Genomic DNA, 12,164 nt, shown 5'->3' with positions numbered 1-12,164 from the left:
CAAAAGTATTTATACTAATTTTCATTATTCAAGAACATTAAAGTAGCGTGTCTAAGCTGTGACTAACTTCATTACTTATTTAGGATTATTAGATTTTGCACTTGACATACTAGTTAAATATAAAGAGTGTTGTAGCTATTATTTTGACAGTCAGAATCAATTGCAAAGCTTGTCCATTTAGTTTATGGTTTAGAAATAAGCGGACCAATATAATGTAAAAATAACTGAATTGATTATCGATTAAGAACAAAATAGGTGAAAAAGTGAATATCCAAATGAAAAATATTTAATACTTCATAAGCTTTGTAACGGGTTTTATTAAGCATCAATAGTTCATTATAAAAATGTTATTTCTGCTGGATTATGAATGTACGAATTTGCATTGGGACCAGAGTAACGACAAATTCGGACGCGTCCATCGTAGAATTAGCTGCCAAAGGGTTATGGGGAGCGTAATAGTATTCAATGGATGAAGGAATACTGCCGGTGCTATCTTGATTAAACTTGTATCTCTTCACAGTGCTTAACTGCATATTTCCATCCAAAGTCGTTTCCCAAATCTGATCTCCACTCAAGGACTCAAAGAGCGGATAAATATTAAAGCTAACCACATTTCCTTCGGTTTTCATGTTTTCCACTCGTATCAAGATTTGATCCTTCGTATATGGTTCAAAGGAGAGAAGTTCAATCGATTGAGGGAGGTCGGTAAAATCTGGAATCAAATGTTTGTTTACAGAGGCCACGGCATTAGATTTGCTAAAAAATTTCCAAAAGTGTTGGTCCAACTTATGCTGGAGCAGTCGCTCTGCGTGATTTGGTTTCTCAAATGCCTCGGTGAGAATTAGAGAAATCTTTCCTCTTGCAATCAAACCAATACCGTACTGAGTCTCATTGAGGGCTTCACCAACTCCAAATGCATCGTCATTCAGAAGGCGACGGTGCAGCATCAGCTCCAATTCCCCATCTTTTAAGCTGGTTCCTCCCTGTGCTCTATCATTTAGCAAGGTGATTCGCTTTTCATCGTCTTGGAGGGAAATTTGACCGGTCACTGGATAATAGTTTCCACTAATGGACTCCGACATATCGGGATTAAAGTGTTCCCTTTGATTCCTCTCACGTTCCAGCATCTCGCGACCATTTGAGTCCGTATAATATTTACCCTTTGAGGCTATATTGCTGGTAAAACGAGTGATTATCTCTTTACCAACTTCATCATCCGCCGGAATCGGCCCAACCATCCATTCAAATTCCACACGATTTTCCTCATCGTAAATCCGGACAACCTGGGATATCCATTCGTTGACATGTTGATGGACTTCCTTGACTCTGGTGCCATTATAGAACGAAAGTTGAATTTTGTCATCCAGCACTTGGATCTCTCCGTCCGGACGGAAAATGTAGGCTCCGGATGAACGGTTGTTAGATTCACCGTTATTTCCCCGATATCCCTTGTATATTCCAAAGCTTTGCTGTACATTTTCGGTTAATCCGTTCATTTGAATGGTTTTCAAGCCACCAGTAGTTGTATCAAATGTGATTTTAACCAGCTAATAATATGTTTATAATTAATATAAATTAAAGGACTTTATAATTATACTTACCGAATTTTCCATTGTTAATTCTTCGGTCTCATCTTGGGCCTTCTCTACGGGGAAATACACATTTTCTTCCGCAATTTTTTTGGGGAAGGCAGTACGCGAATCAAGAAGTTGGCTATTTTCTCAACACTGGCTTTGAAAACCAATTCGTGTTGAGTTCCATTCGATCGATGTTCCAGAGCCAAAACTTCCCAAGGAACTGGGATAACTTCAGAAGGTACCTCGCGACCTAAAAAAATATTAAATAATAAATATATTATTCTACAATGTTCTATATATAAAGATTACTATACCTTTCTCATCGGTGACTATATAGTTTTCGTTCATCGCTGGGACACGCACATATTGCGTTGATGTATGAGCCAAGGGATTCATCAGGGTAACAATCACATTGTTGGCTGTACTCTGGGTGATGGCACAAACACTTATATTCAATTCCAGGCATGTTTGGAACTCTCCAGAGGTCAGATTGGTAAGAGATCGAAGGGCATCGCGCGCATTATTCTCCGCGCCAGTAATCGCCTTGTACAACATACGATCGTAATCCCGGGCAACTGCCTGTTTTTCAGTGCCTGTGACAGCATCATGATGCTGCATTATTCCCATGGCCTGACTTAGATTTTCCAGATCCTCCGAATGCTGAGAGCTGGTTAAATTGGCCAGAACACTCAGTTGCTTTACTGTCTGGAAAAAGTGATTTCCATCCCGGTGAAAGCGTTTTTGAGTGGGCCGCGAAGTGAAATAGCCCGTCCAGTAGGAGTGAGAGTCACTGGAATACGGAAAGAAATCCTCGGTCTTGTTCGGCCAAGTTTGCTGCAACTGATGCAGTTCGTAGAGATAACAGGAGGGCGTCGAGTAGAAAACGTTGACTTGCGATCCAAACGATTGGCGATCGTTGACGTACCTAATAAAAATTCGAATTATCACAGATAAGAGAATGGAAATAGTTAAGGTTTTTTATGTGTCCACTTACTTTATAAGCTTGTCCATATTTTTGAAATTCACTGCGGCGTCCTCGTACTGAAAATCATCTCCCATGGGCACCATTATGTGAGTGGATCGATAAGATTTTGACATTGTCTTAACATAGTCGATGAAGTCACTGACTCTTTTATCAACATTATTGTCATAGCTCTCGCCATCGATAATCGGGGCATCCTCGCAATTGATATCAAAACAAAATCCTGGCGGTGCAGAATAGTGATTGTACAGCATTCCAGTAAATATGTTTGAACTCTTTAAATATTCGCTTGATTGCCAAACCATTTCCATTTCTTTGTCCTCCAAACGTTTCTTTTTGTCAACATAATCCATGCGAGCGAAAAATTCACCGTTATATCCCATTTGTGCGAATACTAGAGGCCATTTCCCGAGAGTGGCCAAATGGATCAATTTGCCAGCCAACAGTGGGACGTCCACAATCGCCAAAGATGTCCTTTAGGTATCTACAAAATAAGGCAATAAGTTTAAGGTTTTTTTTGAATCATAGGTACTTACTTTAAGCCCAAATTAAACTGATCAATTACACTTTGGTAGTGAACAGTGGCTTCATCATTCATGCTCCAAGCACCTCCAGTGAACTCCAAACGGCCTTCTGCTACCAACTTTTTCACAAGTCGCTGAACGGTTTCGGTTTGCTCGTCATACCATTTCGAAAAGAAGAAAGTTTCCACCTGGATAAAACGACGATTCGAATCTTTCAGCAGCTCCTCGACCACTGTATCCAATATGTATTGGACTCCAGCGTGCTGGATCTTGTTTTGACTTCCATAGTAATACTGATCAACTGTTTTTAGCCAACCCACATCGTCGTGCGAATGGGGGACCAAATGAACATTGATCATGTTTTGTTTGGTGCTGGGACATGCCTATAAAGAAAGTATATTTACTAAATTTTAAAGAACTTTCTTTAAAAACCAATAAAATGATATGTCTTGTCCCAAAATTTTTTTTACAAACTAACTACTTGAGAAAGTCTTACCTTAAACCCACATGTTGATTCGGATACCGCTGTATTCAGTAAAAATACAGTGATAAAAACCAGTATAGTACTGAAATATTCCATTTTGGTGAACGCCAAGCTCTACGGAGGGGTCTTATCGTGGCTGTTGAGTCGAATAAAATGAAACGAGAAATGAGGCAACTCCTTAGACCCCAGCAATGTGCCACTTGAAGCGATAAACCTTGTACTGCGATCGAATTAACTTGAGTGGGATTATGATTATGAAATTAAAATCCATTTAGGAGCACCAGCGATAGCAATTTACACCCCAGATAGGGGGTTATTGCATTGGTTTGTTTATCAAGAAAACTTTTTTGCAAAAAAAAAATAAATATTTTAAATACATAAATGTATTGAAATGAACTTGGGTTTGGGGGCGCTTATCAGTTTTCAAAATAAGCATACATTTTCGTATTTGTTTATGTTTGAGTTCTAGTCAACGACATCTGTGTTTTGCATTAACATTCTTATCTCCGTTGCAATCATTTCAAGTAATTAATTATTCAGATTACGAAAAGAAATTGAATTGCTTTATGGTTTTGTACTCAAATAAGTGGTATATAAAGAGCTGGTCTTGTAAACAAGAAACATTTTCCTATTTTTATTGACAGCTCTTGAAGACAACATGTGCTTGATTCAATAGAGAAGCGTTTAATCGTTATAGTTATTAAGGGAAAGTAATGGTTTTTTTTTTTGATAATAATCATGAATAAGTTAAAATTGTGACACTAAACATATATGTATGTATATTTCGCCTGGAGATTGTTTATAAAGAATGCGCTAGTAAACAAGTTCTCACTTTCACACATTCATTTAGGAACTCATTTCTGTAATGTGCCAAAATATTTTATTGCATTGCTATTCTACTAACCAAAAATTTGAAGGTCAGTCCATCTCAAGCCTTTCCGGGATGCATCTGTTATAGACAAATGGCTTTTTAATTAGCAAAGGCTTAATGTAAGACTTCCGGTCATTAGTATGTAAACATTTTGTAGAATTTTGTAAATATACTTGTAGATATATTTGTAATTTTGGGAAATAAAAGACCTTTACTTAATTCCCAATAATTTTAACTTTAAAGAACAAAACTCCATTACCAATTTTTCTATTATATATTATGAAAATATTTAAAAGAAAATTATATTTAATTTCTTACAAGTAATCAGGTAGTTTGAGTTGCTAACTCACAATATAGTACTTATAGTGAATGAAATTTCTCAATTGGTTAAGTATTAATCAAGAAACTTAATCTCAACTTACAAAAGCGTTATACTATCTAAATACTTTTAGACGAAGTCTTTGATTAAGGGACTTGTAGCTAGTCAACTTATAGCTAGTCAATGAATAAGTTGTTCAAAAAACTCAAATTTAATTCAAATTTTCGATTATCGATTTTTTTTTGTTATATTAATTTCAACATCTGTACCAAGTTTAATGAACATCCTCTTTTTTGTTGAAGGCTAATTAAAGTTATTTACTGGCGATTTTTCTATCGAAAAATATGGATCAAAGGATTTGATTTTTGAAAAACAACACACAATAATGCTCACACCATATTCACCGATTTCCCATGTGACTTTTTTGTTCCCAAAACTGAAATAATCGAAAAATTTGAAAAATGCTTTTGAACACACCTCGTATAACTTCTAAAAGGTTTCGATAATCGAAAAATTTGAAATTCGCGAAATTTGAAGAGTCACCTTACTTTTTGAACACACCTCGTATACTGCAAGATAGTATGACCTTAAACTATAGAATCAAAATCCGTTGACCGGATCTGTAAAGCCTTATATTTTTTCTGTTTGCTAAGTTAATAGATAGAGCTATTCCTAGGCATATAAACTAATCAGGGTTATCAGTATTATAGTGTTTTCAAACTTTTCATTTTTTATTTGGTGGTTAAAAAATTTCCCCACATTCAGCTCATTAAAAAAAGGTTAAGGTTAATACTAAGTAACAATAGTAAGATACGAACTCGTATAGTCGAACTTAAGATTATTACCTCCTGTTGCTGAAGTGCACCACTTAGACCCTTTTCGAGTTTCTGATAGTAACATGGATTATCAATGCAATTGTGTGTGATCGGTTTTCAGAAACCAATTAAGTACTTCACCAATTTAAAGTGTTAAACCGATTAAATGGAGCTAAAGCCAAAGTCACTTTAGTAATCTATTAAGGAATACTTTAGAAGGCGCATGTACGAATGGCCCTATCAGTATACTCCATGCACACTACCCGGCAAAAATATACATACATATCTACATACACTCCCAAGTACAAACATATGTACGAATACTTGCTCACTTTCTCAATGTTCGTATGTATGTATAGGGCAATAAAGAATCATTCTCAAGTAGGTCTCGAGCTGAGTTTGCAGACCCCGTTTGAGCAGTCCGCTTCGAGAAGCCGATGCGATCGGTTGGGACGACATACCCTCTCCCCGAGTCGGTTCTTAAGCACAATAAGAGTGTGTGTGTATATACGTTAAAATACTGTCAAAGTGTAAGCTGTGAAAATCCAGTAATTGAATGCAAATTCTTGAAAAACTAAATCAAATATAAGAAACTGCAATGTCTGCAAAGACTACTCTGTGTCTGGCACTCTTTTGCGCCCTTGGCTGTCCTCATTCAAGTGGCCGAATCGCGGAGTATTCAACAAAAGGCATCTCAGTGTGGCTATCAGGTAAGTCGATACTCCCATCCCTAAGAAAAGGGAAAACAAAAGTAGTAGGCATGCAACATGTTCGGTCTAGCAAATAAAAAAAATTCCTGTAGGCTGAGTTTAAAATGAGAGAATCAACTTGATTACTGCTTTTGCCGGCAACCGTCGGCTTAAATTCTCTGCTGAGTATTTGTTGTTCGTTTTGTTTTGTTTTTTAAAAATGGATTATATTATATAAAGAGGGGTTTGATTATTTGTTTTGCTTTTCTTTTTTGCACTGATAAGCATCAGAAAAAGAGGAAAAGGTAAAAGACTTTGTTAGTGGAGTGTTGATACGGCCTTTTATACATTTTCCAGTCAGAAATAAGAAAATGTTGGAACTTATTAAGGGTTAAATGCGTTATTTTTTGTTAAATGTTTGTATATATACCTATAAAGATTTATCAAAATATTGCATAGCTAAAATTAAAGTATGATTTTTGTTATAAATGACAAAAATATGTCAAAATTGATTTAAAATATCATTTTTTTGTATCAAGAGAAATTCTTAGTATTTTGAAAACATATTTTTAATCGCCTTTTTAATGCTAATTTTTTCGTATGCTTTTAGTGTTTTAATTGTTAAGCTTTTAGCATCATAAAGATTTTTAATTTAATTTCCAGAGCTGCCATGCAACAAAACCCAACATGCTGAATGTGCATCTTGTGGCACACACTCATGATGATGTTGGCTGGCTGAAAACCGTTGACCAATATTATTATGGCAGCGAAACTAGGATCCAAAAGGCTGGAGTACAGTATATAATCGATTCGGTTGTGGAGGCTCTACTAAGAGATCCTGAGAAAAGATTTATCTATGTGGAATCTGCATTTTTCTTCAAATGGTGGAAGGAGCAGAAACCCAAAGTCCAAGAAGCTGTTAAGATGTTGGTGGAGCAGGGAAGACTCGAATTTATTGGTGGAGCTTGGAGCATGAATGATGAGGCCACAACACATTACCAGAGTGTGATCGATCAGTTTTCTTGGGGATTAAGGTGTGTTAAAGAAAAATCTGGTAGTAGTAGAGCCCAACTAATATAATTACAGACTTCTGAACGATACCTTTGGAGAGTGTGGACGCCCGCGAGTTGGATGGCAAATTGATCCCTTCGGTCACTCTAGGGAAATGGCTTCTATGTTCGCCCAAATGGGTTTCGATGGAATGTTTTTCGGTCGTTTGGACTACCAAGATAAGGACGAACGTCTTATGACCAAAAACGCTGAAATGATATGGCATGGATCAGCAAATCTTGGTAATTAAAATCTTATCTAATCTTTATGGTAAGAAATCTGAAACTAATTTGAAATTTATAGGAGAGGAAGCGGATCTGTTTAGTGGCGCTCTCTATAATAACTACCAGGCTCCAGATGGTTTCTGTTTCGATATTTTATGCAGCGATGCCCCCATAATTGATGGCAAACACAGCCCAGACAATAATGTTAAAGAGCGCGTAAGAACTGATACCATATGTAGTGTTTTTTTTTAGTGTTTTCTTTTATGCTTTTTGGCATTGGTTGAGCGTTTTGTTTTTGTCTTTTGTTTGTGTCCCTCACCACATCAGATCGATACGTTTTTGGATTTCGCCAAGACCCAATCCCAATACTACCGCACCAACAATATCATAATCACAATGGGTGGGGATTTCACCTACCAGGCTGCTCAAGTCTATTATAAGAACCTCGACAAATTGATACGGTAATTGCATATTGTATTGTCCTTTTCATAAGCTAACTGTTAAAGAAAGCCCCTAAATTCAAAATTGTTCTGTCCAAAAATGTGCCGTCTTTCCCATCGAAAATACCAGTTAATACCGTATGTGTGACAAACAGGTGGATACTTTCTTGGAATATGTTACCAAAATGGCCGAAAAGTTCCGCACTCCCAACGTGATCCTTACAATGGGTGAGGATTTCCATTACCAAAACGCCGATATGTGGTATAAGAACCTGGACAAACTGATTAAGTAAGTAGGGGCTTTCCTTGACAGAGTTTAGCGATTGGATGTAGGAAAGGTAATTATATAGTTTTTGTCTTTGCCAACTCACAGATACGCAAATGAGCGTCAGGCGAATGGTTCGAATATAAACCTTTTGTACTCTACACCATCGTGTTATCTGAAATCTCTGCACGATGCTGGTATTACTTGGCCGACCAAGAGCGATGACTTCTTCCCCTATGCCTCCGATCCCCATGCTTACTGGACCGGATACTTCACATCCCGACCTACTTTGAAGCGATTCGAACGGGATGGTAATCACTTCTTGCAAGTTTGCAAGCAACTGAGTGCTCTGGCACCCAATAAGCCTGAGGAATTTGATCCTCATTTGACTTTTATGCGTGAAACCCTTGGAATAATGCAGCACCATGATGCCATTACTGGAACAGAGAAGGAGAAGGTGGCCTTGGATTATGCCAAGAGAATGAGCGTTGCCTTCAGGGCTTGCGGTGCAACCACTCGAAATGTGTTGAATCAATTGACTGTGACATCGAAGGAAAATGTCAAAGATAAATCGGCCAAATATGTATTTGATTTCAAAACTTGTCCTCTTCTGAACATCACTTCCTGTCCAGTCTCCGAAGAAAATGAGAGATTTGCCCTGACTCTGTACAATCCTCTAGCCCACACTGTCAATGAGTATGTGAGGATTCCTGTAGTGGATCCCAATTACAAAATTATTGATAATAAGGGTAAGTTGTAAGAAAAATCTATGATGATATTTCTAATAAAATAAAATAATATATAACTTCAGGTGTTACTTTGGAAACACAAGCTGTTCCAATTCCTCAAGTTCTTATTGATATTAAGCACAGAAATTCGACTGCCAAATACGAAATAGTTTTCTTGGCCACCAATATTCCGCCTCTGGGATATCGTACTTACTATGTGGAAAAACTAGAAAGCACTGAGGGTACCACAAAGACTATAAAGGCTTCGCCGAAGAGCACTACTAGTGTTACAGTAATTGGAAATAGTGTAAGTTATCTATCTCTAAAATCTAAATATTCCAAAATTATATGATTTTTTAATATTTTTAGCACATTAAACTTGGCTTCGACACCAATGGTTTCCTTTCTGAAGTCACAGCTGATGGTCTTACCAGATTGGTTAGCCAGGAGTTCTTGTTCTACGAGGGAGCTGTTGGAAATAATGCTGAGTTCCTGAATCGATCTTCTGGTGCCTATATCTTCCGACCCAACGAGAACAAGATTCACTTTGCCACCGACCAAGTTGAAATCGAAGTCTACAAAGGGCGATTTGGTTCAGGAAGTCCATCAGAAGTTCAACGATTGGATTAGCCAGGTGGTGCGTGTCTATAACAAGGATTCCTTTGCGGAGTTTGAGTGGTTAGTTGGACCCATTCCCATTGATGATGGCATTGGCAAGGAAGTGATTACTCGCTTCAATTCTGACATTGAGTCTGAGGGCATTTTCCGCACTGATTCTAATGGTAATTTTTATCGATTTTATATTTGAAAATATCTATTTTTATCGTTTAAACTATTTTAATAGGTCGTGAGATGATCAAGAGGAAACTCAACCATCGTGATACATGGAGTGTGAAGATCAACGAAGAAGTGGCTGGAAATTACTACCCCATTACCACCAAAATAGATCTGGAGGATGAAACAGCCCGTTTGGCAATCCTTACGGACAGAGCCCAGGGTGGTAGCTCCTTGAAGGATGGATCCTTGGAACTTATGGTTCACCGTCGTCTCTTGAAGGATGATGCCTTTGGAGTGGGCGAAGCTCTGAATGAAACTGAATTTGGAGATGGACTGATTGCTCGTGGAAAACACCATCTCTTCTTTGGACAATCCAAGGATCGCGAAGGTTACTCCCTGAAGGCCATTGAGAGATTAACCCAACTGGAGAAACTGCTGCCCACTTGGAAATTCTTCAGCAACATGGAGGCTTACAGTGCCGAGGAATGGCAGGCATCCTTCACGAATATTGTAATGGGCTTAAAATATTTATTATTTATTTTATAAATTAATCTCAAAATACCTTTGATTACAGTTCACTGGCATTTCATTGGTTTTGCCAAAGCCTGTGCATCTTCTGACCCTGGAACCCTGGCACGAGAACCAACTTCTGGTGCGTTTCGAGCACATCATGGAGAACGGAGAGGATGCATCATACTCCAAACCAGTGCAGTTCAATGTTAGGAATGTCCTAAGTGCTTTCGCCGTTGAGGGCATCCGTGAAACAACTTTGGATGGCAATGCCTGGTTGGACGAAAGTCGACGACTGCAATTCGTCCCAGATCCCGAAGATGCCGCATTCAACACATATGCCACATTTTCGAAGCCAGCTGAGTCAGTGCATCTTCTAAGTGCCGAGAAACCATTCCTGGAAGTTAAATATGCCAAGGAAGCTCTGCCAGCTGGTCAACTGGGTGCCGAGAGTAACCGTATTAAGCGCGAAATAATCTCCGAACAGGATTATAAGGAGGATGGACGATCATCTAAGGTTACGGAGGGTGCCTTCAACACCTTCAAGTCAGATAGTAGCAATCAAGATTACATCATCGAACTGAGCCCCATGGAGATCCGAACATTTATTGTTTATTTGACTGCGGCTTAAGGGTCTTATTTATGTAAAGCAAAAAGTAATGTTCTTAATAAAGGTAAACTTGTAATGTAATATTCTTAGATGAGAACTTTTTACCTTTATTTTTGCCTTTTTCCACAAGAATTTCCTGAAATTTCCTCTAAAAGTAACTTTAAGCTTCCTTTTAAATATTTTCTTATAGAGAAAAGCACAGCCTTCTTGCCTTCATTTTAGAATGCCCAACAATGTCATTTTCAAGTGATGGCAATCTTTTGTTTCTTGGGTATGAGACGGCCTATTCGCACTTGATTTATTTGTTTGAGTTGTCTTAAGTCTGTGTGTGGAAATTGCGGTCAGAAAAGATGTGAGATGATCAGCCATACCAAAATGTATACTTCCCATACCTTAAAACAGCCCCCAAGCAACCCTCGGAATGCAGTACATATATGTACTTTAACTTTTTTCATTATTCCGCAATGACTATGGGGGACCAACTATTTTTGGTAGGGGACAGACATAGGCAGATTTAGGTCCTCCCTGGAATTGCAATGCAGATGTTTTAATATTTTTCAGGCATTCATATTTAATTAAGCCTCCCGCTAATTAAATTGCGGGCTACATTTAAGGAAGGGGCATGTATGTACTTACTTACTTACTTAGTTAATTATAGAAGTGTGGCAAATGGGACTGCATTCCATTCTGAAAATATTTTATAACTTACCTCGACTAAAAGCTAACCTTTAAAGCTGTGGTGCTCAAATTCGTCTTACGGCAGAGCATTTACTAACACAAATACACGAAAACGTGCATATATTTGGTGTCGCTTTTGTGGTGGTTTGCAACTGTACACTGAGAAAAAGAAAAACACCCTCTTTTTGCTAACCAACTCATCACTCATTTCAAGATTCATGTCGATGCTCCATTGAGAAATAAACTGTAAAGTGCAAACAGAAGTTATAAGGAATGAATTACAGTGCAGGTTTTCGAGGATGATCGAGGAAGAAACAAGAACAAATTATATTGGAGTTGGAGACGGAATGGGGCGAAAAGAGAAACACCGAAAATTGTTAGTGGAAAAGCACGGCGAGGATTTACAAAAACAAATAAGCACTCAAAGCATAGGCGTTGACCACCTCTGCTTTGAAAGGGATATTTTCTAATGATTTTTCTTACGAATGTTGCTCATATTCAAAAGTGAACTATTTTCCCTTATACCCCTTCTTTGAGGGGTAACAAAAGTCCATTTAGTCCATATATAAGGGCGCAGATGCTTGTATGTTTACCCTCTTTAATAAAAAATTCAACTATTAG

General features: G+C 37.9%; 2 protein-coding genes across 2 annotated transcripts; one reads left to right on the top strand and one right to left on the bottom strand.

Moving 5' to 3' along the window:
- Positions 1-297: 297 nt before the first annotated feature.
- On the bottom strand, positions 298-3,703 carry LOC108111226 (lysosomal alpha-mannosidase). The gene is given in 8 exon segments (XM_017220628.2): positions 298-1,547; positions 1,602-1,676; positions 1,679-1,827; positions 1,892-2,502; positions 2,572-2,954; positions 2,956-3,043; positions 3,096-3,466; positions 3,580-3,703. Coding segments are annotated over 8 exon segments (2,961 nt in total). The 5' UTR covers positions 3,664-3,703; the 3' UTR covers positions 298-347.
- Positions 3,704-6,039: 2,336 nt separating this feature from the next.
- LOC108111080 (lysosomal alpha-mannosidase) lies at positions 6,040-10,946 on the top strand. The gene is given in 12 exon segments (XM_017220415.2): positions 6,040-6,221; positions 6,223-6,282; positions 6,925-7,295; positions 7,348-7,553; positions 7,615-7,751; positions 8,131-8,264; positions 8,349-8,989; positions 9,052-9,275; positions 9,338-9,547; positions 9,549-9,750; positions 9,813-10,255; positions 10,320-10,946. Coding segments are annotated over 12 exon segments (3,246 nt in total). The 5' UTR covers positions 6,040-6,170; the 3' UTR covers positions 10,887-10,946.
- Positions 10,947-12,164: the final 1,218 nt, after the last annotated feature.

This window comes from Drosophila eugracilis, unplaced genomic scaffold, assembly GCF_018153835.1.
Source record: "Drosophila eugracilis isolate 14026-0451.02 unplaced genomic scaffold, ASM1815383v1 contig_445, whole genome shotgun sequence".
Taxonomy (NCBI): Eukaryota; Metazoa; Arthropoda; class Insecta; order Diptera; family Drosophilidae; genus Drosophila; species Drosophila eugracilis.
This window is presented reverse-complemented; position numbering and strand designations above follow the sequence as displayed.